General features: G+C 58.6%; 2 protein-coding genes across 3 annotated transcripts in view; one reads left to right on the top strand and one right to left on the bottom strand.

Annotated features, from left to right (window-relative positions):
• The window catches only part of LOC310647593 (uncharacterized protein), a 117,272-nt gene that overhangs the window by 54,245 nt on the left and 38,411 nt on the right, over positions 1-24,616 (bottom strand). The window lies entirely within an intron of this gene.
• The window catches only part of ABCA2 (ATP binding cassette subfamily A member 2), a 29,787-nt gene that overhangs the window by 2,536 nt on the left and 2,635 nt on the right, over positions 1-24,616 (top strand). Inside the window, exons 2-45 of one of the 2 annotated variants that reach the window (XM_083375303.1) lie at positions 4,589-4,682; positions 6,658-6,769; positions 7,063-7,232; positions 7,367-7,494; positions 7,647-7,724; positions 8,013-8,198; positions 8,380-8,598; positions 8,830-9,158; positions 9,262-9,421; positions 9,792-9,920; positions 10,074-10,241; positions 10,684-10,780; positions 11,330-11,503; positions 11,757-11,859; positions 12,066-12,180; positions 12,716-12,906; positions 13,182-13,332; positions 13,535-13,739; positions 13,845-14,009; positions 14,193-14,373; positions 14,471-14,683; positions 14,916-15,112; positions 15,239-15,421; positions 15,740-15,924; positions 16,494-16,614; positions 16,705-17,004; positions 17,344-17,556; positions 17,797-17,896; positions 18,424-18,749; positions 19,008-19,221; positions 19,348-19,453; positions 19,647-19,758; positions 19,981-20,041; positions 20,380-20,554; positions 20,667-20,782; positions 21,019-21,166; positions 21,413-21,536; positions 21,968-22,100; positions 22,302-22,419; positions 22,629-22,807; positions 23,294-23,435; positions 23,704-23,838; positions 24,028-24,131; positions 24,277-24,369. In XM_083375303.1, coding sequence (XP_083231429.1) covers positions 4,589-4,682; positions 6,658-6,769; positions 7,063-7,232; positions 7,367-7,494; positions 7,647-7,724; positions 8,013-8,198; positions 8,380-8,598; positions 8,830-9,158; positions 9,262-9,421; positions 9,792-9,920; positions 10,074-10,241; positions 10,684-10,780; positions 11,330-11,503; positions 11,757-11,859; positions 12,066-12,180; positions 12,716-12,906; positions 13,182-13,332; positions 13,535-13,739; positions 13,845-14,009; positions 14,193-14,373; positions 14,471-14,683; positions 14,916-15,112; positions 15,239-15,421; positions 15,740-15,924; positions 16,494-16,614; positions 16,705-17,004; positions 17,344-17,556; positions 17,797-17,896; positions 18,424-18,749; positions 19,008-19,221; positions 19,348-19,453; positions 19,647-19,758; positions 19,981-20,041; positions 20,380-20,554; positions 20,667-20,782; positions 21,019-21,166; positions 21,413-21,536; positions 21,968-22,100; positions 22,302-22,419; positions 22,629-22,807; positions 23,294-23,435; positions 23,704-23,838; positions 24,028-24,131; positions 24,277-24,369 — 6,953 coding nt within the window. Of the gene's footprint in view, positions 1-4,588; positions 4,720-6,657; positions 6,770-7,062; positions 7,233-7,366; positions 7,495-7,646; positions 7,725-8,012; positions 8,199-8,379; positions 8,599-8,829; positions 9,159-9,261; positions 9,422-9,791; positions 9,921-10,073; positions 10,242-10,683; positions 10,781-11,329; positions 11,504-11,756; positions 11,860-12,065; positions 12,181-12,715; positions 12,907-13,181; positions 13,333-13,534; positions 13,740-13,844; positions 14,010-14,192; positions 14,374-14,470; positions 14,684-14,915; positions 15,113-15,238; positions 15,422-15,739; positions 15,925-16,493; positions 16,615-16,704; positions 17,005-17,343; positions 17,557-17,796; positions 17,897-18,423; positions 18,750-19,007; positions 19,222-19,347; positions 19,454-19,646; positions 19,759-19,980; positions 20,042-20,379; positions 20,555-20,666; positions 20,783-21,018; positions 21,167-21,412; positions 21,537-21,967; positions 22,101-22,301; positions 22,420-22,628; positions 22,808-23,293; positions 23,436-23,703; positions 23,839-24,027; positions 24,132-24,276; positions 24,370-24,616 lie in introns of both variants that reach the window. The other variant, XM_083375304.1, reaches the window with a different exon arrangement.

Here is a 24,616-nt window from a genome sequence, read left to right on the forward strand (position 1 = left end):
TGCTCCTCTCCTGGGGCCCCCTGTCTGGTTCAATGGGGGGGGCAGAACAGCCTGGCCCCGCTTGGTGCACATCGGCCTAGATGGGCCTTTTTTTAGTATGCTGGTCTGTTTACAGAGACCTCGCAGACCTGAACCTCGGCTAAGGGACATCTGGCGGGGGAAGAAAGCCCTTTAGCTGCAGCTTTGACAGGAGCCCACACTCCGCTCTGGGTCTTTCCATTGTTCTTCCTGCTTGAAGTGGAGAGATTTTGCTGGGCTGCTGAAGCTGACCTGGACAAAGGGGGATTTGTCCAGCAGGACGTCAAAGCCAGCTCGGCTTCGAGTTTCTGGGAAGCCTCTGAGAGCTGCTGGAAGCATCTTCTCCGTTTGATGCATGGATTTTCTTTGCCCGCCGTCCTCCCACCCACCCACCCACTCTAAAGCTAGGAACAGGGTGGGCAATTTTGCTCATCTTTTAATCCTCTTGTGCATGAAAATCTGGGGAGGCAGAAGCGAGGTGACTCTCTTGCAGCTTTTGACTACGTGCTGAAGATGGAGGGCTAAAGGCTCGTGTGAGCAAAAAAAAAACCCCAACCCTGAGTAGAATAGCTGCTTTTTGTTTTGTTTTTTTTGAAGGCCATGAATAAAGTTGCAGGTTTTAATTTTAGGCACTCAACTGGCTGTCATGCTAGGCATCCACCCACCTTATCTTTGGGCAACTGTTCCACTAGGCACATAACTTGAGCTGTGCACATTAATTTCCTCCCTTCCCCCTGTTATTCCATGCTTTTTAACTGCTTCTCCATTGCTCCTTAAGTTAGAGGGGAAGGGGTCTAAGAAGACAAATGCTGCCTTTTAATCTCACTTAAAGCAAAGCACCCTTTAGACTACAGGAGAGAGAGGCAATTTGTTGTTGTTTGATGCAGAATGCGTATATTTAGAAACAGGCACCGATTTGTTACAGGGTGTGTTTTAAAAGTTGAAAGGAAAATACTTTGTAATTAACTCTGAGGCTGGACGTTCTGTGGTGATGAAATCTTTTCAGGTCCAACACTTGGGGCTGGTGAGGAAGCAGCCAGGCCAGCTTCGGATCCCAGGCGGGGAAGGTCTGTCTTTCCCCAAGCGGTCTGGGGTCTCTAGGCAGGACCTTCCTGGTCATACCCTTGACCTTTCTCACAACTGAAGGCGAGGAGGCTGCTTGCCCCCCCCCCCCCCCGGCAGGTTGGCTTTTGACACAGTGAGCTACAAAGAGGCTTGGGTGGTGCAACTCCCATTCTGGGTGGACTTTGAACTGGTCCTCTTGTTCTGGTAATTCAGGCCTTTTCATCCAGCTAGCTGCTTCCTTGCCAGCAGTGCAGAGCAGAGAGTCTCTTTCCTTCCCGGGGGAGGCACACCTGCCTTGCCTCAGGAGGGCAGGGGGCGCTTGGTGGCATGGCGAGATTCCCAGGGGCAAACATGGGGCCGTTCTGCTTGGCAGGTGACTGCCAGGGGCCCACCTCTCCTTGCCTCTGCCCGAGAAGCTGCCCGCAGCTGCAGCAAGGCCAGGTAGCTTCCCAGCGTTGCTCGCCTTGGGGATCCGGGGCAAACTCTTTGATTTATCAGTCCAGAAGTGAGAGAGAGGGAGATGTGGGCAGGGAAACAGGCCAGATAAATGGCATTTCACCCCCAGCAAGAACACTAACGGGAGAAAGAGCATTAAAAGCCAGTTTGCACCCGCGTGACAGTTCTTTACGCTGAAGGCGTAAGAAGCGTTTGCTGTGGGTCCCAAGGACAAATCCGATCCTCCCCTTCCCAGACACCTGGCTAGACCGGTGTTTCTCCACCTTGGCGGCTTTAAGATGCCTGGGCTTCTCCCAGAATTCCCCTGGCAGCAAGCTGGCTGGGGAATTCTGGGAGAGAAAGTCCCTGCGTCTTGCTGTTCTCGTGACTGAGAAACACTGCTCTAGAATTTAGTCAGTTCTCCGAAGCGTCCAAATTCATCCCGGAAGCTGCTTGGGGAATTCTGGGTGTTGCAGTCCACACCTCTTAAAGTTGCCAAAGTGGAGAAACACTTAAGATAGGCAGCCCCTGAGCGTCAAGATCAGTTGAGCAACCGGTAGGTGGATTTCTCTGGTCCTCTTCCGTGTCGCTTGCCACTCTTGAGTTTTGCAAGAAGAAGAAAGGAGGAAACGGGACGGTCCTTTTATAGCCCATGGCTTTCACTCCCTCCAGCTCCTTCCTCCCAGCCCCGCACAGCTGCATCGCAAGCTGTGTTGTCGTCTTCTGCTAAACAGACACACACCTGCCCTTTCCTGATAGGGCACAGCGAGTCTGGTAAACACTCCCGGGAGGGCAGAGCCACGAGCCTAGGGGCAGAGCCACGGATTTTTCCGGAAAGAGCTGAGAAGTGCATGGTGGACCTTTGTCCCATTTCGTCATTGCAAAAAAAAAAAAAAGAAAAAAAAAGGAAACGTTCAGCAGGGCAGCTGCCAAGCGGCCTGTCCCTTAGCCAACAAAGAGCGTGTGTGGGATGTTGAGGGAAGCCCTCCCCTCTGCGGCCTTGTTACCCTCCGCTCAGCCAGCGCTGCTCCTGCTCCTCTTCCAGGGAGGGAGGAGAACCTTCTCTCTGGGGGGGCTCAAAAGCAGAGCCGGTGATGGGTGGGGGGACCCTCCCGTTGCCCGTCTCTGTCACCATCTCTGGGGAAGGGGGGCAGGGGTTGAATTGGCAGGGTGTGTGTGTGTGTGTGTGTGTGTGTGTAAGAGAGTGAGCAGGGTCTGAACCCAGTTGCTGTCGAGGGGTGATTCACTCCGGCATGCAATGCAAACCTGGATTTGGTTTCTATGGAAACGTAGCAAAGAGGAGCTTCTTCATAAGGCTATTTTTTTTAAAAAAAAAAACAACAACCAAAAAATAAATTGCAAAGAGATCCAAAAGGGAAGGGGGGAGCAAACTGGATCAAAGGCATGATCCACTGCCCCCTCCCATAAAGGGCCAGCGGGGAGCCTCCTGGACTGGGCAGGACTCTCTGCCCTGGCTGGTGTGTCTTTCCTTTCCCCCTTTCCGTGGTTGTGTGTTAACAGGAACATTCTCTGCTGCTGGGCAATGGTTATCGCTGCAATTTTGCTCAAGGAAATCTCTGCAAATATACAGGCAAAGACTTCCTGAATTACAGAGTCACAAAGAAGGAAATAATAACATGTGAAATAAATACTCTGCTTTGGGCTGCGGTAAAGCAGCCCCATCTTGCAGGGGTTTGGTCCGAGGGTCACTCACTCGGCCTGGAGGGCCGGGAGGGGGCTGCGGGCAGCACCACCCTCTTCGCCTGCCCTTTTCCTGCTGGCCAGCTTGAGCAAGGAGCCGTCCCAGGGCCCGGTGTGGCTTCCCCCTCTTCGGTCTGCTCCGCACTCCCCAGCTCGGAGGGACGATGCCGTCCAGCACGTTCCATGGTAAACACCACCAGGCACGGCAGCTTCCTTCCAAAATGTTAATGGCTGAAGGCAAGATGGCCATTCTGAGGCCCGAATGCTTGGCGCTGCCTGGTAGAAACCCACTAATAAAACAGGGCTCATGTTTCTGGCGACAAAGCGACAATTGTGAGCTTCCCGTGAGTAAACAAAGGAGGAGGGAGCCAGTGGGGAGATGGCCGCCCTCCCCGGAGGAAACGCGCCCTGTGGCTTGACTCCTTGGGTTGGGCGTGAGAAGCTGGTGGATCTGAAGCCCGAATGCGTCTCTGCCCCGGGCCTTTCCCAGCAGAGGAAGGCTCCTGTTGCTACCTGGCCAAAATGTCCTTTTCGTTTTCAAAAGAGAATTTCAACCTCCTCTGAGTGATCTCCAGGCAGGATATGGAGATTCACCCCCACCCCCGTGTTCTTTGCATGTCCCTCCAGGGAGCTTCCTTAGTGTGGGAATCTGGTGGGGGAGGGGGGACTCAGTTGCTAGGACTGTGGTGCTGAAGCCCCCGCCCAACTCCCCATTTCAGGAAGGCGTCTCTAAGCCAGTGGTGCCAAGGGCACCTTTACAGGTGGGCCTGAGGTCACTTCCGTTGGGTCTGGAGGGGAGGCAGGAGGTGTTCGGAGCTGTGCTAAGCGTGAAGAGCAAAATTTTATTTATTTATTTTAATTCCATTTATATCCCGCCCTTCTCCGAAGACTCAGGGCGGCTTACAAGCTTAGCAGTAGCTAAGGGGGGTCCAGGTGGGCTGAAGGGGTGGGGAGGGGTGCTGGAGAGGTGGGAGGGTCTGAGTGGGGATCTTGCTCAACATTGCTCCCCCCCTCCCCATTTTCACAATACTTTGAATGCTCAATTGCCTGGCATCCTAGGTTTGCACTAGTTAACCGCATTCGGACAGAGCAAACATGGGATGTTGCCCCCAGAAGAGCTGGAGCACTGTGTGTTTCGAATCTAGGTCAGTGAGTCAGGAGGCCTGGTTGGCATTCCCAGGTTGTCGTCCTGATCCCTTTGCACACCCTTGGTAGCAAACGGGAGGGTGACTAGGGGGATCCCACGCCACTCTCGGATTTGGGTGTCGTCACCGGCACAGAAGATCCAGCCTGCTCCTGGGGACGGAGGGCTCTGCCTGCAGGTCTCCCCCGGCCCTTTGACTCACCCAAGCTCTTCCCCCCCCTCCAGTGGGTGCTGTCCTTTGAAATCTTCATCCCGCTGGTGCTCTTCTTCATCCTGCTGGGGCTGAGGCAGAAAAAGCCCACCATCGCAGTGAAGGAAGGTAAGCCTCGGCTGCCCCGAGGAGTCTGGTAAAGCCGGTGAGTCTTCCCCGATGGCCGCAGGCACAAAGTCCACAGGTGAAGCCTTTTACCAGTGGCAGGAAGGCCTCCCAGAGGCAGGCTGTGCCCTGGAGTGAGCCAGCTATCCCTGCCGACGTCCTGGCTCAGAGGGGCTGCCTGGAGGGAGCCCGCCCGGTGCAGAAACTCCTGCAGAGATGCCGTGGGCAGCCTCCTCCCAGACGGCAAGGGCTCTGGCGTTGGGGCCTCCCCAAGGGTCCCAGGGGCCACGGGGGCCGGGAAGGGATTCCCACACGGTTGCAGCTGATCAGGGTTTGTCTGAAAGGAGCCAGCCTCCTGCAAAGGGTCGTAAGTCTTAATTGAGCCCCATTGTAATTGGGAGCAACCTTCGGGTGCCCCCTTTGATGATGCCCCCTGGCCAACCATCCGGGGGCCTTCCTTTGGTGCCCCTCCCTCCCTCCCCCCCAACCGGCCCAGGGGAAACTGCCCAGACTGTCAGTTTTGGCATCTGAGGCTTCGCCATGATCCGCCCGCTTTGCTTTGAGGTTTGTTTTTCTTTTGTTGTTTCTGAAACACTTTTTTTTTCTTCCCCCCCCCCAACTCTTATTTTTCTTTCCCCCGACCTGACTTCTTTCTGTCTTCTTTTGCGCCTGTGTTACCTCTAGTCTGTAAGTTGGTTTCTTTTGGGCTGAAGCCACGTCTTCGGGAGGCTGTTTGCCCCCTAGTTGACTAACCTTGTTTTAATCCTGGCTTTCCCCAATCTCCTGTCACGTTCGTAGCCCTCCCAGTCATGGTGGCAGGTAACCTTTGGGGGTGCCAGAGGGGTACCGGGTCCTCTGCCAATTCGGAATCCAAGGGCCGTTCCCAAACACCGCCATTTCCTTTGCACCTTTGGGAATCGCAACCCTCCAAAATCAGGGCAGTCCCCCCAAAAGGCTGCAGAGGGTTACTTGCCACCATTGCGATCCACCTCCCTCTAGATTCATATCTAGCTTGTTTATTTTTAACCCCTTCCTGCTTTCTTTCCTGCAGTTGATCAGAGTTGGGCCCCGGAGGGTGTTACGTGGCTTAATTCCCTCCTGCCCCTAGCCCATCCTCCCCGTCTCTTTAACTCGCCCCCTAGGATGCGACTAACAGGTTGTCCAAAGCCATCTGCCTTTGGCCATGGGGCGGGTGGGGGTCAAAGGTCACTGGTCTCCTGGCTTCTGAGCTTCTGGATGGGTCACCAATTCAGGCCCTTGCAGAATCGCCAACGCCCCACACTGAAGCACCGAACAATAAAGTAGATTTCGGTGCACATTTGTTTAGAAACTAATCGTTCTTCTGGGTAAACTTTTTGTGGGGGTAAATGGTTGGATCAAGCTGTATCTTTTGAAATCTCTGTAGATCCTGGAATTCGGACTGGACATTTAAAGTCCAACTTTTTAATGTCTGAGGAAGGACTTGTAGAGCTCTAACACAAAAGTATTGTGTTTTTTTTTAAAAAGAAGGGTTATGGCAAATTTATCTTTGCAGATTGGTTTTAAACCTTGTAATATTGGGGGGAGGTTTTGTTTTGGCTCCAAATTCCACTTGATAAGAGGCCGCAAGCAGATTGGAGTTCCACCTTGGGACAGACATGATACCTTCTTGGTGGTGTGCAAAGGACCAGCTTCTCCATGCTGGTGTGCTCCTGAGGTGCTGGACTACAAAACCCACACCCACTTGCCAAGTGTCATGGGCCATGTGATCCAGCGCACCTCAAGAGCACCCTTAGCTTGGAGAAGGCCAATTCTGAGGGGGAATTTGATGGAAGGACCGCTGACCTTTAACCATCTGAACCGTCCCTCTGGCCAATTGGAAGGGACTCCACCGAACTGATCTGACTTTCACACTGCTCTCTGAACTGGTTGTACGTCTTCTTACACACCCTGTCAGGTTTCCACCCACCCCTCTTTTCTCACGCTCTTCCTTCTCTAGCTTACTACACAGCAGCGCCCCTCACCTCAGCTGGCATCCTGCCCGTCATGCAGTCCCTGTGTCCCGACGGGCAGCGTGATGGGTTTGGGTTTCTGCAGTACTCCAATTCCAGGTGGGTCCGCCCCCCAAACGCCCCGGTTTCTTGACAAAGATGGCTGGCAGCCGAGAGCGGAGTTTCCCTTGGCCAGCCGAGGCCCCCAGGGCCCTTCAAGGAAGCATGGTCACCCTTCCAGTCTCAAGGGAGGGGTTTCGGCTCTAGTGTTTCTGGAGAGCAAACGTGGGCAAGGCTGGGCAGACTTCAGGCTGTTTTCTCCATCAACCCTGGCAAGGGCAAAGGGCTGAAAGAGCCAGAGCACCTCTCAGGGCAGCCCCCGTTCACACGTGTCCCCCCCATCTTCCCTGCAGGGTGACCCAGTTGCTGGAGCGGCTGAACGAGGTGGCGGAGAAGAGCAACTTGTTCCACCCGGATCATGCAGGGCCAGAGGAGGAGTTGGAGTCTCTCCGGCGCCACCTGGAGTCTCTTGGCGGCAGCAGCGGGCCCAGCTCGATGGAGACCCAGTTTGCCACCCACACAGGTAGGTTGGGGTCCTCCCATGTGGGGAAGGGCAGGCCAGGGTGCAGCTGTGTCTGGGGAGGGGCTCTCTCCCTGCCTGCACTCCCTGCCTGTCTCCCCCTCCCCATTTATCTCCTTTCCCTCCTTCCGTGGCAGCCCCCGGCTTCTCCCTGGACGCCATTGCCAAGGACAAGACGGAGCTTCACCACTTCCTCATGCAGAACCTCTCCTTGTCCAACGAGACGGCGGGGCTGCTCACGGGCTCCACCATCAACCTGAGAGAGGTTGGTGGGGGAGGAGCAGAGGCGGAGCGGGGGGGGGAGGGTGTCAGCTGCAGGCACAGACCTGGCGGGACAATCTTGGCCTTCAGGCTTGGGGGGGGAGGGGAGGGAAGGGAGTTGCCAGGGGGGTCAAAGATGGAGAGTTCTCTCTGTAGGTCTACCGGCTGGTCTTTGGCATGTCTCCCGGCTCTGCCGATGGCTTTGGCCCACTGGACAAGCGGCACCACCCGGAGGTGAGGCTTGGCATTGCTGGCCATGACAGGTGGGGGAGTGGAGAGGGAGGATGGACAAGGGGTGATGGATGGACTCTGGCTGGTTCAAGGGGGGGGGACAATGGATTGTTCCCGTTTGGTCCAAAATCCCAGTCTGTCTCTCAAAGACTATGGGGGGGGGGGAAGCATTGCAGTAACCGAGGCAGGGAGAGGGACGGTGGTGTGTAAATGCCCCGAGAAGTGGGGGATGCAGCCGCAGAGCCTGAGGGGCATCCGCCAGGTCCACTTCTCCACTCTTCCCCTCCACAGAAAAGCTTCCTGGGCAACCTGAAGATGATGGAAGATGGGCTGGTCCAGCAAGCACTGCGCCGCCCCCCAAAAGGCGCCCGGCGGAAGGCCATCCTCCGGCTCTTCTCCCACGCCATGGGTCTGGCCAGCCCCATGGCAGAGACCCCCAGCTCCGATAGCCCGCAGACCTTTGTGAGGGAGGTGGAGGTGAGGGGGCCAGGAGGAAGCCAGCTCTCCCACTGGGGGATCAGGGAGGGGGCAGCCACCAGCCTCCCCCAGCCCCAACAACCCACTGTGCCATCACAGCCGGTCTGCTTACCTGGGGGTCCCAACTGGGCCGTCTGGCCGTTCCTTCAGTGACCACAATTGCTTCTTTCCCTGCCCCCAGGACATCCTTTTCACCCCCCGTGTGCTGGAAAACCTGACGTGTCACCAGAGCCAGGACGAGCTGAGACATATCCTGGTCATCCCGGAGAGCCAGCAGCCTCTCCTGCAGGCCTATCGCACTGCTGTCTGCAACCGGAGCGCCGGCCTCCGGGACGACTACTTCAGGCAGCTGGCCGTGGAGATGAGGGACCAGCTGGAAGCCGGCAAGGTGGTTGAACAGGTGAGGTGGGCAGGGGAGGCTCTTCTGCGCTCCTCCACCCTCGGCCATCCTCCTCCTGCCCCGAGGCCATCCTCCTCACCTTCGCGTCCGGTGCAGGGTGGGGATGGGCACGGGCTGCCGAGAGCACTGGCACCCCGGAGGAGGAGGAGGAGGAGGAGGAGGAGGAGGAGGAGGAGGAGGAGGAGGAGGAGGAGGACATCCCGGGCTGCAACCAGACCTTTCACCCTGCAGCTGAAGCTGGACGAGGCAAACCACACCGTGACCCAGAGCCGCCTCCATGCCCTGCTGGAGGACCTGATGGAAATGGAGAAGGTGCTGAAGGACCTGGACATCCTCTCTTCTCTGGCTAAGCTCCTCCCCAAGGGGGCCTGTGCCACAAAAGCGCCCCGCATCGCCCCCAACAGCACCGGCTCTGCTGTGAATTTCACCTCCGGCACCAATTCCAGCTCCGAGGAGGGCAGGGCGGAGAACGAGCCCCCAGCTGAGGACCCTCGGGGGCAGTTCTCGGCGTTCGTGCAGCTCTGGGCCGGCCTGCAGCCCATCCTCTGTGGGAACAACCGGTGAGGGCGCCAGGTGCTCAGCCTTTCCTTTGGGGTCAGTGTCCCAGCGGCCTTGAAGCCGCGGCACAGGCGTGCTGGTGACCTTCAGCATCTGACCTTCCAGGACGATCGAGCCAGAGGCGCTCCGGCAGGGCAACATGAGCTCCCTGGGCTTCACCAGCAAAGAGCAGCGCAACCTGGGCCTCCTGGTGCACCTCATGACCAGCAACCCCAAGATCCTCTACTCACCCGTTGGCACCCAGGCGGACCGAGTCATCTCGAAGGTGGGCAGAGTGCAGGAGCTGGCGGCTTCTGCGTTCGGGGTTTTGCTTAGTTGATGCGTCCAGGGATCCCTCCTGCCCTCGCCACAAATGCAACACACACAGCTTGGCATCTCCACTTTTGTGTATTGACCTTTGGAGAGGCAGCAGGCTGTGCCCAGCGGCCAAGAAGTGGCACAAACAGAATCGCAGCTAGCGGAGCCTCCCTGTGCTCCAGATGCCGTCCGCTGCCCTGCCTTTCCCTGAGCTGCAGAGAGATTTACTTTCGTTCGGGGGGACTCGGCACCCAAAGGAAATTGTCCTTCCCTTGAATACCCCGCCTGCAAAGTCCTTGAGGTCTCCTGCTTAATACCCCCCACCCCCCGCACTACAGGCCAACGAGACCTTCGCCTTTGTCGGGAACGTGACGCGCTACGCCCAAGTCTGGCTGAACATCTCTGCTGAGATCCGCGGCTTCTTGGAGGAGGGCAAGTTGCAGCAGCGGATCACCTGGCTCCAGCAGGTACAGGGGGGGCATTGGCTTGAGCCCCCCACCCCACCCTGGGCAGCAGGGACGAGGGCTGGCAAAGGGAATCTGGATTCCGCCCATTTCAGCTGAAGCCAGAGAGGAAGGGGCTGCCAGCTCTTACAGCCCGCTCTGTTTGCCCCCCCCCAGATGGCGGAAGATCTTCAGAGGCACCCCGAGATCCTGAATGTGTCTGACAGCTCCCTCTTCCATGGCTTCATGGAGAGCAACCTGTCCCTCTCCAACACCAGCACGCTTCTGCAGCAGCTGGAAACCATCGACAACGCTGCCTGTGGCTGGATCCAGTTCATGTCCAAGGTGGGTCTCGCCGGACCTCCTCTCGGGCCAGAAAGTGGGGGGTCAAGCTGGGCTCCTCCTTGGAGATCTCACGGTTGGAAAGTCAAGAAAGGGCGTGGCAGGACTTTTTAAAAATACGTTGAAGATTTAAAGTATATTTTTGGCATGGTGCCGTTCTGTAAAAAGTCACAGTTTAAAAAAGCAAGAAAGGATTTACGATTCAAACGGCTTAAAAATACAAACTTCCAGAACAGGCCTTTCTCGAAGAAGCTGGGCACAGGGGGTGCAGGGTCTTCTGAGCGCCTGCGTCTCTCTCCCCAGAGGCAGGGATTGCCTCGACTTCCTTGGCTCTAGGGGGGCAGTCACGGCCCCCAGGACTGGGGCTGCCACATGCAGCCCTCCCCCCGAGGGGACCCTAATTATGGGGAGTCAAAGCGTCTCACTCGCACTTGCCTTTCCCCAGGTCAGCGTGGACATCTTCAAAGGCTTTCCGGATGAGGAGAGCATCGTGAACTACACTCTGAACCAAGCCTACCAAGACAACGTCACCGTCTTTGCCAGTATGGGCCTCCCCTCTTCCACTCGTGTACTGGGGCTTCTGGGCAGGACTGGCCTCACTGTAGCCAGGGGGGAAGAGTTTCCAGAGGTGGCCTTCTAACTCCCATAATCCCCAGGATTGGTGGAACAGGAACAGTGGCACCAGTGGCTTCAGCACTGTGGACAGCTCCTAGCCTATTTATTCCATATATTGCAGTGTGTCAACCTTGTCAAGTATTAAGATGTGCAGGTGTCAACTCCCGGAATTCTGGGAGGTTGAGCCTGCTGACTGGGAATTCTGGGAACCGAAGTTCACATGTCTTAAAGATGAGAAGGTTGAGAAACACTGGTGTGTTGACTTCCTGATTGCAGAACGTTGTGTCTCGGAGCTCCTATGCGTAAGGCTAGTGTAGTATGTGCCGTAGAGAGATGGAAATATGGATTTATGGCTACGTTTACTTGAGAGAAGATGGCCTGTTGGCTGAATGCCACATCCCAGGTCAACACCTCACCCCTTTTGCACTTCTGTCGCCTCCCTTCTGGACGGGTTTCTTTCTCCTCTTCTCCCAAAGGTGTGATCTTCCAAACCAACAAGGATGGCAGCCTCCCTCCCCACGTCATGTACAAGATCCGCCAAAATTCCAGCTTCACGGAGAGGACCAATGAGATCCGGCGGGCGTATTGGAGACCCGGGCCGAACAACGGGGGCCATTTCTACTTCCTGTATGGCTTTGTCTGGATCCAAGGTAAGCCCAGCTGGCTTCTTCAGGGCCTGAAGAGATGGTCCCTTTTCCTGTCCCAAGTTCTGCCAAGGTGTGTCCTTCGGTTGTGAGTTAATTAAGCGCACACTTCAGTAACAGTTCCTGACCCTTCGTTCTTGTTATCCCTGCGCTGTGAAGGCGAGTTACGTTTGGGGGCCACGGCGCTGCCCTCACAGCCAGAAGAACAGATGCCCTGAGAAGCATCGGCATAAACCTCAATGCTTCTCTCTTTCCAAAGACATGATGGAGCGCGCCATTATCGACACCTTTGTCGGCCGTGATGTGGTGGAGCCTGGCAATTACGTGCAGATGTTTCCCTACCCCTGTTACACCCGTGATGAGTGAGTCCCCTTCCCTGCCTTGGGATGCGGCACCCCCTGGGAGAATGGCAGGCAGGCAGAACACCCCCTGGAAAGCCGGAGGGCAAGGCCTGAAGGGCTGTGCTTCAAAGAGGAGCCTCGGCCAGCCTGGCCCCTGGCCCACCCAGTCCTCCCTTTCTGGGGGGCTCCTGGGCTGTGGACGAGGCTCCCCTTTCCCCTTCCTCCAGCTTCCTGTTTGTGATCGAGCACATGATGCCCCTCTGCATGGTCATCTCCTGGGTCTACTCAGTCGCCATGATGATCCAGCACATCGTGGCGGAGAAGGAGCATCACCTGAAAGAGGCGAGGCTGCCGGACGGGAGGGGAGGGAGGCGGAGGCCAGAGAGAGACCCAGAGGCAGGCGAAGAAGGAGGGCTGGGATCTTTCCCAAGTGAGCGGAAGGCTGGGCTGGAAAGCCAGGGCTTAGCCAGACGCTGCCGGCCTCCTCCCTTCCGTGGCGTTCCCTGCGCATCTCCCTCTTTGCCTATGTGCCGGGAAGGCCTTCCCTTCCCACTGCCGCTGGCGTGGCTGCGTTCCTCGGCCGCCCTGCTGAATGAGCCCATGATGAAGTGCCGGGGCAGAGAGCCAGCCGGCGAGCCTGCCTTCGGGCGGGTGGCTGCATCCCTGCCAAGGGAGAGGAGAGCTGGCCGGGGTGCCAGCTGCAGGGAGAGGCCCTCGCAAGAAGCCCCCCTGTCCGGAGCAATTCTGCCTTGCAAAAGGCAGCTGAGCTCCCACCCATCCCAGTGCTGAAGATTCAGAATTTCAGAATTTGTGAGAGCTTTTGGCCTGCAAACAGGCACTCATCCCGGGGCTGATGCTATTATGCCGTGCCTCGCAGGTGATGAAGATGATGGGGCTGAATAATGCCGTCCACTGGGTGGCGTGGTTCATCACAGGCTTCGTCCAGCTGTCCATCTCGGTCACTGCTCTGACCGCCATTCTTAAATACGGGAAGGTCCTCATGCACAGCGACGTGTTCATCATCTGGCTCTTCCTGGCTGTCTACGCCGTGGCCACCATCATGTTCTGGTGAGGAGGGAGGGACGGTGGCCTGGTGGACCCTCGACCTTCAGGTGGAGGGCCTGGCGGCTCCTGTGGTCCACACTACGATGCTTTGCAAAAGGAGACGTGGTCTCCTGCCTCCCCTGGAGATGCCCTGCTGAGCAGAACAGCCTCAACCTTCTCCCTCAGCGTAGCCCCTGGCTGAGGACGATGGGTTTGGGAAGCCTGCTTAGCTAAGCCCCTTGTTGCCCCATCGGCAGAACTGCGGCCTGTCACTGGCCTCTCCCCCTCCCTCCCCGCAGCTTCTTAGTCTCCGTGCTGTATTCCAAGGCCAAGCTGGCCTCGGCCTGCGGTGGGATCATCTACTTCCTCAGCTACGTCCCCTACATGTATGTGGCCATCCGGGAGGAGGTGGCCCACGACAAGATCACCGCCTTCGAGAAGTGCATCGCTGTGAGTGCCCGGGAGAGGAGCAGGTGGGGTGGCAGGAGAGATCTGTCCCTGTGGGCCAACGGCTCCTCTTCCGGCTGGGGGCCTGGGCTGCTCGTGGTGGGGCATTGGCCTAGCACAGCGAGGGCGTGACCAAGGCGCTTCCAGATCCTTCTCAGGCCCTTGAGGAGTTTTTCACCCTTGCCCCCTCTCCGCTTCTCCCCAGTCCCTGATGTCCACCACGGCCTTTGGGCTGGGCTCAAAGTACTTTGCCCTCTACGAGGTGTCGGGCGTGGGCATCCAGTGGCACACCTTCAGCCAGTCCCCCGTGGAAGGGGATGACTTCAACCTCCTCCTTTCCATGATGATGCTGATTGTGGATGCCGTGGTCTACGGGGTGCTGACGTGGTATATCGAAGCCGTGCACCCAGGTGGGTTTTGGGGGGGGTTGCTTGCTTTCTCTGCCCCTGCTGGCGGGGAGGGTGGAGTCTCTCCCGGGAGGGCTTCCACTGTGCCAACCGGTGCTTTCCCCCCAGGAATGTACGGGCTCCCTCGGCCGTGGTACTTTCCGCTGCAGAAGTCCTACTGGCTGGGAAATGGGCGCACCGAGGCCTGGGACTGGTCGTGGCCCTGGTCAAAGAGGACCCACCTGAGCGTCACGGAGGAGGACCAAGCGTGTGCCATGGAGAACAGAAGGATGGGTAAGGGGCTGGGTGGGAGCAGAGCCAACGCGGGGCGTGGTGTGCTCCGTGGAAAGCGCTCCCTTTCATTTGCCTGTCTTCTGAAGACTCGCACGGGGGCATCTGGCCAGGGGGGCTGGAGAGGCTGTGCTTTTTTTTCGGACGCCGCAGAGGCAGGACCCTGCTCTTTGTTGCCCGCTGCAGAGGAGAGCCGGGGCATCGAGGAGGAGCCCACCCACCTGCCCCTGGTGGTCTGTGTGGACAAACTGACCAAGATCTACAAGACAGACCAAAAGATGGCACTGAACAAGCTGAGCCTCAACCTCTACGAGAACCAGGTGGTCTCCTTTCTGGGCCACAACGGTGCCGGCAAGACGACCACCATGTGAGTGTGGCAGGTGCCCCCTCGCAGGTGGCAGGGGGAGGCCGGGAGAGGGGGCCTCTGCCTGACCCCCTCCCTGCACTGCTTCCTCCCCACGCAGGTCCATCCTGACGGGCCTCTTCCCCCCGACCTCCGGCTCCGCCACCATTTACGGCCACGACATCCGGACGGAGATGGACCAGATCCGGAAGAACCTGGGCATGTGCCCGCAGCACAACGTCCTCTTCGACAAACTGACGGTGGAGGAGCACCTGTGGTTCTACTCTCAGCTGAAGGGCATGGCCAGGGAGGAGATCTGCAGAGAGATGGCCAAGTGGGTGTCACCCTCCTCTGACCCGCCCCGTGGCACCCCCGGCGGTCTCGGATCCTGGCTGTTATCCTCCCCAGCCAGCAGGCCCACTGTGCCCTTCCCTCCTGCGCTGCGCAGCCTCTTGGGCAGGGGGAGCGTTGGGCTCAGATCCGGATCCCTCCTCCCCCAGCAGCTTCGGGGCGAGAGTCTTCCCAGAGGGGTCCCAAGTGAGCCCACCTGCCTTTCCCCCCCACAGGATGGTCGAAGACCTGGAGCTGACCCACAAGTGCCACTTCCTGGTGCAGATGCTGTCCGGAGGGATGAAGAGGAAACTCTCGGTCGCCATCGCCTTCGTGGGGGGCTCACGGGCCGTCATCCTGGACGAGCCCACAGCCGGCGTCGACCCCTATGCGCGCCGGGCCATCTGGGACCTCATCCTCAAGTACAAGCAAGGTGGGTCTGCCCGGCTCCCTGCCTGGGGTGCAGATGTGGCGCCTATCGGGTCCCCGGTCTCCCCCCCCCTTGACGGGCTCTTCAGCCCCCACATGGCCCACCTCCCCTCTTTCTGCCACCACCCAGGAAGGACCATTCTCCTCTCCACGCACCACATGGACGAAGCTGACCTGCTGGGCGACCGCATCGCCATCATATCCCACGGGAAGCTGAAGTGCTGCGGGTCACCCTTCTTCCTGAAAAGCACCTACGGGGACGGGTACAAGCTGACGGTGGTCAAGAAGCAGTCGGACGCCCGGACCAACCCCGGTCAGTGCCCCCACCCCACCCCGGCCCTCCTGCGTCCAGGGCAGGATTGAATCCTCAGGCTTTGAGCCGGGGCAGCCGTGACTCTGCCTTGGTCCTCTGGCGTCCTTGGCCTTTTGTGCTCAGGTAGACTTCTTCTGAGCAGAGAGGTTCAATTGGCTGTCAGGCCCTTTGCAGCCCCGCCTCTTTTTTGCAAAACTGCTGGTTTCTTTTAAAATCAGCCAGTTCTGCAGCTATTATGGTGGTAATGCTTCAAATTCTGGGCAACGTCCCTCCGCCCTCTTTCCCTGCGGCCTGGCTGACTCTCTCCTCCCTCCCCAGAGACGGGGCTCCTGCGCAGCACCCCCTGCCCCTCGGCCACCAGCCCCTGCTCCGAGGAGCGAGTCACCCAGTTCATCCGGAAGCACGTGGCCTCCTGCCTCCTCATCTCCAACACCAACACGGAGCTCTCCTTCATCCTGCCCAGCGAGGCCGTCAAGAAGGGCGGCTTCGAACGGCTCTTCCAGGTGGGCACAGGGGCTTCACCCGCAGCCCTGGCAGCTGGGGAGGGGCGTCTTCCTTTCCTGGGGGGGTGGGGTGGAGACACACGAGAGGTGCTTTGAAGCAGTTGGATGGTGATCTCTGGGTCGTTCTTCTTAAGAAGCTAGTCCTCTTGAAGGTGGGCCTCCATGGGACTTGTAAGCAATTCAAATCTCAGAGAAGCCCCTGAAAAAACTCTGGAGGGTGCCGTCATTAGCACAGACGGAGCTGATAACAGCATCCCTTCTGGTTGCTAAGGTAGACTACCCCTGAGCCTTGGAAGCTCAGGGTTGATATCCACCCATAGCCTCCTCCCCCCCCCCCCCGTTTTCCTCCTCAAAATGGGAAACCGATTTAAAGCCACAAATCTGCAGCTCCTTCGGGCGTGGAACAAAGAGCTCCTTCTGCCCAGCCTGGAAGGATGGTTGCTTGACCGAGACGCAACTTGCAGAGAGCTCTTCCAGGGAAGAGGCTTGCCGGGCCCTCTCGCAGCCCGGCCCCCAAGTGAAGGGGCTGCAGGGGCCTCCCCCTAATTCCTTCCTGCTCGCTCCTGCAGCACCTGGAGCAGAGTCTGGAGGAGCTGGAGCTGACCAGCTTCGGCCTGATGGACACCACCCTGGAAGAGGTCTTCCTAAAGGTCTCGGAAGAAGAGGCATCCCTCGAGAACAGCGAGGCGGGTACGCCACGGGGGGGGGGGCAGGCCTCCCTAGCACAGGGGGTCTCCCGCAGCCCCCGGCAGCTGTTCTCACCCCTGCCAACCTTTGCAGATACCAAGGAGTCCAAGAAAGAGGCTTTCCCACTGCCCAGCCCCCACCTCGGCCCCAAGGCCCAGGCCAATGGCCACCCCCTCCCGAGGCCAGCAAGGCCGACGAAGCCCGAGGTGGACCTGGGGAACCTCCTGAGCTGCTCGGGCTTGGCCAAGTCCCAGGCGTCCTTGCGTTCCTCCTCCTCCTCCTCCTCGGCCGGCTCTGTACGGGGTGAGGACAGAGGCGCTTATTCGGAGTACCACGGGGATTACTACTCCTTGTTTGACAAACCACAAGACCCCGATAATGGCAGCCTGCAAGGTGGGTAGCACGGGAAACGTCAGGCTGTGGGGAGGCAGCTTGAGGGAAGTGGGGACTTTGTGGAGAGGGCAGGAGGGGAGACCCCTTGGTTCCCAATAATAATTTAATTGGCTGGGCTTGTAAGCATCCCGACGGCTGTTGGCAGAAAACCTAAGTGTGCCATGGGTTGAGGGCGGAAGGGTGCTGCCTCCTGGTGCTCGGGCATTTGGGGGGGGAGAAGAAGGAGGCAGAAGGAGAAACTGAGGCAGGGACCCCATCCGGAAGGTCTCCAGGCCCAGCCAGCGTAGGACAGAGCGGGAAGGGGGCTCCGTCCGTCAGGTCTCTCCCCTCCTCGTGCAGAGCCAGAGGCTGAGCTGGAAGAGGCGTCCCTGGCCGGACAAGGCAGCCCCAAGCTGCAGGGCTCCTGGCTGAAGCTGCGCCAGTTTCACGGGCTGTTGGTCAAGCGCTTCCATTGTGCCAAACGCAACAGCAAGGCCATCTTCTCCCAGATCCTGCTGCCTGCCTTCTTCGTCTGCGTGGCCATGACGGTGGCCCTCTCTGTCCCAGAAATAGGTAGGGGGCATCCCTGCCCTGCCCCCCCCCGACAACGGCTGCAAGGCTGGCCCTCCAGAGGGGGAAGGCTTCTCTGCAGTAAAGGGACATTTTTGAACCTCGCTGGCATTTTTGCTTTGATCAAATGATGGAGCCCCTGGGGGGGTGTTCAAATCTGAGCTCTCCCTGCCCCTCTTTTCTGGTGCTGAAATGGGGGTGTCTTTCCACAGCCGGTTATTATGCCCCCCTCTTGTTTTCCAGGTGACCTGCCTCCCCTCATCCTTTCGCCTTCCCAGTACCACAATTACACTCAGCCCAGAGGCAACTTCATCCCCTACGCCAACGAGGAACGTGGCAACCAGTAAGAGACTGGCCCTCTTTGCCCTCTCCCCCCTCCCCACGCCTAGGGCACTTCCCAGGATCTGGTCCGAGAGGGTCTCGGACCTGTAAAGCTGAGGGCGCGCCATTTCACGGGGAGAGAAGAGAGATGGGGCATGATCTGCCCTGGTGACCGTTCCCCTGAGAGGACCCTTTCAAGGTTTGGTTGGAACAAATATCTGCTTTTCTCCTTCAGACACCATAAATCCACACAACGCCCATCACTCCCAGTCACACTGACCCCCGAAGCCCCCCTAATTCCTGCACGTGTGGGGAGCACAGCAGGCAAAGCGCTTCTCCGCTTGCGATCAGGGCAATAAATATGGTCAGCTCTTCAATCCTTTGCAACAGGAGCCTAGACAAGTAGAGTGGAGCACCCAGTTGTCAAGGCAGTGTATCTGCTCACTGGATGAAAGGACAGGGCAGCAAAAACAGACCCCAGAACTCTGCCAGGAAGTTCCTGGGACTGGAGGGCTGGAAAAATTCTCCTCTTCCTCCTCCTGCTTTTAGCCAGCCATCGCCGGATGCCAGCGCCCAGCAGCTGCTCAGCACCTTCTACCTGCCCTCCGGCATCGGGGCCACCTGCGTGCTCAAGTCGGCCTTCAACAGCACGCTGGATCAGCAGGTCCAGTCCCTTAACCTCAACAGCAACGAGTCCAAGACGTTGGCGGCCAAGTACTTCGACGCCATGTGCCTGGACTCCTTCACCCAGGGCCTGCCCCTCTCCAACTTCGTGCCCCCCCCTCCGTCCCCGGCCCCCTCCAACTACCCCTTCTCTCTGGACGAGGACCTGCTGCGGGCCTGGAATTTCACCACCTTCCCGCCCACCGTCCAAGGTGAGGGCGGCCCCAGTTGGGAAGCTCCTTCCAGAGGGCTGCTGGGAGGCCAGAGGCAGGCCCTGAAAATGGCGCTGCCGCCTCTCTCCTTTGGCTGGGAGGGGCGCCCAGGACGGGCTCCGGGACTCGGAGAGGCTCGGGGGGCACCGAGGCTGAAACGCCGACTTAGCTGCCCCGGCTCTCTCTTCGTCCTTCAAGCTGCTTTTATTTTTGGGCTTCCTCGGAGAGTGAGGCAGCTGTTGGTTTTCTCCCTGCCAGAGACAGTCACCTCCACCCCGGCCCAGCCTGGCATCGTCCACGAGCCCATCCGGTGCACCTGCTCCATGCAGGGCACTGGCTTCTCCTGCCCCAGCGGGGTGGGGGGACACCCTCCCCAGATGAAGGTGGTAACGGGGGACATACTGGTGGACATCACGGGGCGCAACGTCTCCGAGTATCTGCTCTACACATCGGACCGCTTTCGGCTGCACAGGTGTGTGTGTGTGTGTGTGTGCGCGTGCACGGGCGTACACGGAGGGGATGGGGGTGCCCCCTCCCTTTGAGGAAGAGCTCCGGCAGGTGTCTGTTAGTGAATGTGGCTGCTGCTTTCCTGTCCCAGGTACGGAGCGCTGACCTTCGGCAACATCCAGAAAACCATCCCGGCCTCTTTTGGGGCCAGCGCGCCCCCCATGCTCCGGAAAATTGCTGTCCGCAGCACTGCCCAGGTAAGGGCTCACTTATGCCTTTGCAGCCCAGAAGCCCCATCCGGATGGGCTTGAACGGGAGTTCCTATCCCAGCTGCCAGGGGCTGTTTCCTCTGCCCCCCCCCGGGGTCCTCTGTGCCCGCCGCCCTCCCCAAGCCCCCTGTGCTCGTGGAGCAGCCTGGGCCAAGCTCCAGCCCCTGCGCTCCCTCCCTAGGTGTACTACAACAACAAAGGATACCACAGCATGCCCACCTACCTCAACGCCCTCAACAATGCCATCCTCCGTGCCAACCTGCCCAGCAGCAGGGGCAACCGTGCAGCCTATGGTGAGCAGGGGTGGGTGGGGAGCATGCTGGGCAGAAGTGGGGAAGCAACGGCACTCGACCAGCTGGCATAGAGAGGCTCTGCCCTTGTGTGTGGGCAGCCACCTGGGATGAGGTGAGAGAGGAGAAGGAGGGGGGATCAGGTGGAGGGAATCTGGAGGGGGAGAAGATGGGCGTGGGGGGGCAGGCAGAGGGATATCTCTCAGGCCTTTCTCTGCCCCCCAGGCATCACCCTGACCAACCATCCCATGAACAAGACCAGTGCCAGCCTTTCTCTGGATTACCTGTAGGTGTCGTATGGATTTATTTACTGGCTTATTTATCTTGCTGGCTTGTTTCTGCACTGCTTTTCGGGATGCTTTTATGACTTGGGGGGGGTGAGTTTGGCTTGTATCCCACCTGTCCCCTCTGGCAAATGATCAAAGCTGCTGTTGGGGCAGGGAGGCGAGGGCCTCTCTTGAAAGGCCCAGGGCCCTCGTGCAGCTCAGCGGGGAAACCATCCCCACCTCGCAGGGGCATCGTCAAAGCTTTGGGGCAAGCAGGGCCGGGTTCCGCAAGGGGGGGCGGGATAACCCCGAAGCAAGGAACATTTACGGGCTCGCCAACCTCTCCCCCTCCACTCAGCCTGCAAGGCACCGACGTGGTCATTGCCATCTTCATTATCGTGGCCATGTCCTTCGTGCCGGCCAGCTTCGTCGTCTTCCTGGTGTCCGAGAAGTCCACGAAAGCCAAGCACCTGCAGTTTGTCAGCGGTTGTGACCCCGTCATCTACTGGCTGGCCAACTACGTCTGGGACATGGTAGGCTGGCGGGGGGTGTGTGTTTGGGGCCCCCAAGCCATTGGGGGTGGGGAGGGTGACCTTGGGGGCAGGGGGAGCAGCGCCATGCTGAGCTTCTCCCCCACCCCTCCAGCTCAACTACCTGGTGCCGGCCACTTGCTGCATCATTATTCTCGTCGTCTTTGACCTGCCTGCTTATACCTCCCGCACCAACTTCCCTGCAGTGCTGGCCCTCTTCCTGCTCTACGGGTGAGGGGCAGCTGAGGGGGGAGCGATCGTGGCCCTGCTGGGGGGGCTCCCCTGACTCACCTGGGGGGGCGTCTCAGCCTGAGACAAGGCTCAGTTTGGGCAAACGTGAGTCTCACGGAGTGAGGGTCTTCCCTGGAGGCCGCCGCAAGGGTTAGGAATAGAACCTCCAGCGTGAGAGGAGGTCTACCTTCTGGAGGAAGGAGCCGGATGGGAAGATCTTTGCGCCCTTCCCCCAGGTGGTCCATGACGCCCATCATGTACCCAGCCTCCTTCTGGTTCGAGGTGCCCAGCTCAGCCTACGTCTTCCTCATCGTCATCAACCTCTTCATCGGCATCACGGCCACCGTGGCCACTTTCCTCCTGCAGCTCTTTGAGCACGACAAGGTGGGTGTCAGCAGGAGGCCGAAGTCAGGATTTTTAAAAAATCAGTGAATGACTGATGTAACCCCTTCCCCCCAAATGGGGACAGTCTCTGCCCCCAGGGGATCTTTTTCTTCCAAAATGACGAGAGTGGTGGAGATGCTTCTCGTTCCACGCACAGAAGCAGAGCAGCCCCAAAATTTGGGGGGGCTGGGGTGGGGGCTGAGCTGCTACTGCTGCAGCCCACCCTTAGTGCCTTTTCCTCTGTAGGACCTGAAAATGGTAAACAGCTATTTGAAAAGCTGTTTCCTGATTTTCCCCAATTACAATCTGGGCCACGGACTCATGGAGATGGCTTACAACGAGTACATCAACGAATACTATGCAAAGATCGGTAAAGTATTTTTTTTATTTGTTTATTAAATTTGTACATTGCCCATCTCACTGTTCAAAGCAGGTGTGAATTTGCTCTTGGCTTTAGCCTCGTGATTTCCCCTTCCTGTTTTCTGTGCCACAATTGTATTCCTATAACGTTGCAAGCTTTGAACGTGTGCAGAGTGGTTTCTTAATCCTGGCTTGCTTAGTGTCGGCTTGCCTTAGATTACCAGCAGGAGATCCTGGTCTTCTCTCCTCTGCACCTCTTACAGTTAGCGGGAGAATGCTTGTTAGAAGAAAAAGGCATCTTGGGGGCTTTTGTGTTTCACTGGAAAAATAGCTCTGGGAAGCAGAGGCCCTGAGCCGAATTCCCCCACCCAACCAAAGAAGCCCCCACGGGGGGGGGGGGGTTGGGGCCTGTCACCCCCATTTGTGCCTCTGTTCCTGTAGGGCAATTTGACAAGATTAAGTCTCCCTTTGAGTGGGACATCGTGACCAGGGCTTTAGTTGCCATGACGGTGGAAGGATTTGTCGGCTTTTTCATCACCATTATGTGCCAGTACAACTTTCTCCGAAAACCGCAGTAAGTGTGCCAATGCACACGTGTGTGTGTGTGTGTGTGTGCGTGCCCAGAAAGGGGATTTCTGGGAAGTTTCCTTCCTGTCTCAGCTGGGCAGCTTGGAATTGCAGCCCTGCCAATCTCTGCTGGGCAGGGAAATACAGACATAAGGCCGCTGGGCTGAGTCTGCCACTGAAGAAGCAACTCCTCTGCACCCCACCCCAGGCGTTTTCCCGTCTCCACCAAACCCATTGAGGATGACGTGGACGTGGCCACCGAGCGGCAGCGAGTTCTGCGTGGGGATGCCGACAACGACATGCTCAAGGTTGAGAACCTCACCAAGGTGCGTGTGTGTGTGTGTGTGTGTGTGGGTGGCGGTGGGGGGTGTCCATTCGAGGCAGGCTCGGCTGGAGCAGGGGGCTCAACGGGAGCAAGATCTGAACCCTGAACCAGGAGAGGGTTGGGAGGGTGTCTCCTGCAGGTAGAAACGCCTCAGGCCGCGAGGCTGAGGAGAGGCTCTTTTCTCACGGAGGCTTTTTCCTGTGGCACCAGGTGTACAAATCCCGCAAAATCGGCCGCATCCTGGCCGTGGACCGGCTGTGCATGGGCGTCCGGCCGGGGGAGTGCTTCGGCTTGTTGGGCGTCAACGGGGCAGGGAAAACCACCACCTTCAAGATGCTGACGGGGGACGAGACCACCACCAACGGCGAGGCCTTCATCAACGGGCACAGGTGTGTCTGGCGTGCAGAGGTGGGGGCTGGAGGGTCCCTCGGGCTCCCCGGGAATGTAGGTGCTGCATCCACAGCTGATTTTTTTTAATTCCCTTCTTTTCCCTCGAATATCCTGGGAATTTACTATCCCAGACTTAAAATGGAGTCATTTGCACCCAGAGCAAGAAACAAGAAGCGTGAATGCACTGGCCAATGGAGCCTCCATGGGCAGGCAATACTGTTCTGATTTACTCGTTGCAGGAAAGCAACGTGAAGAGGAGGATATGATTTCCTGCTAGCCGATCTTACCTTCTTGCAATTTTTCCCTAAATCCATTTGTTCTCTGCCTCATTTTTCATTGCTGCTTGCTTGGAGCAATGGGTCCCATTTCCCTTTGAATGGGGCTGGGCTGCTGAACCCCCTTTCCTTCCCAACAACCTTTCTCGGGGGGGGCTTCTGGGGGGCCCCTCCTCGCCTTGTGCCCAGCCTGACTCTCGGTTTCCACAGCATCCTGAAGGAGCTTCTGCAGGTCCAGCAGAGTCTGGGCTACTGTCCGCAGTTCGACGCCCTCTTTGACGAGCTGACGGCCCAGGAGCACCTGGAGCTCTACACGCGCCTGCGCGGCATCCCGTGGAAGGATGAGGAGCGGGTGAGGGGGGGCTGAAGGAGGTGGCTGAGACAGACAGTCCCCCCCCCCCTGCCCGTCTCCCGGGCTTTCCTTAAGAAGGAGAAGGCAGCTGCTGCTTCTCCCATGTAGACTGAGTCGGCGGAACTCACCCCCACAGGACAGAAGGGGCTAAGGGCAACTCCCTCTGCAGGAGCTGTGGTGGTCCCTGGAACATCTGGCCGGCCACAGTGGGTGTTCTTTGTTGGGTTGTTCTTTGTGGGCGTGAGACCCCTCTTCCTTTGCGGCCCAGGTGGTCAAGTGGGCGATGCAGAAACTGGAGCTGACAAAATATGCCAACAAGCCTGCCAGCACCTTCAGCGGCGGCAACAAGAGGAAGCTGTCCACCGCCATCGCGCTGATCGGCTACCCTACCTTCATTTTCCTGGTGAGGAGCGAACGTGGGCAGAGACTCGGCCGAGGGTGGCGGCTGAGGCTTCGCTCCTGTGCTCTGCTGCTCTGATGCCACCCCGGGATGCCAACCCAGCCTCGGGAGCCTCCCCGGGATGGTGCCGAGCAAGGGAGGCTCAGCTGGCCTGGGCCCAACTCTGTCCCCTGGTCCCCTCCATCGCCACAGGACGAGCCCACCACCGGCATGGACCCGAAGGCTCGGCGCTTCCTCTGGAACCTCATCCTGGACATCATCAAGACGGGCCGCTCCGTGGTTCTGACCTCGCACAGGTAGGCTGGGCACGGAGGCGTCCGGGGCTTCCTGAGATGCCAGGGAAAGGGGTGGGTTGGGTCGGGCTGCAGCCGCAGGGTGGCCAAGAGGTGGGGGAGAGCCGTCCCCCCGCCCTTCCTTTCAGCTGCACTCCTCTTCTCTCAGCATGGAGGAGTGCGAGGCGCTCTGCACGCGGCTGGCCATCATGGTGAACGGGCGGCTCAAGTGTCTGGGCAGCATCCAGCACCTCAAGAACCGGTGAGCCAAGGGCGCTGGGTGGGCAGAGCATGGGCACCTCACTGCAGCTTCTTCCTTGGTCTCCATCCTGGCCTGGGGGCAACGCCCAGGTGTGGAGCAGAGCCGAGGGCCCTGGTCCGGGAGGAAGTGCCTTTGGGCCCATTTGGAGGAGGGTCCTCCCCCCCTGCACATCTGCCCCATCCCGTACCTGGCCAGGAGGGCGGCTCTTGCAGAGAAGCCCCCTTTCCCCCCCCCATGTTCCCGGACA

This window comes from Vipera ursinii (genome assembly GCF_947247035.1).
Source record: "Vipera ursinii genome assembly, chromosome: 16".
Classification (NCBI taxonomy): domain Eukaryota; kingdom Metazoa; phylum Chordata; class Lepidosauria; order Squamata; family Viperidae; genus Vipera; species Vipera ursinii.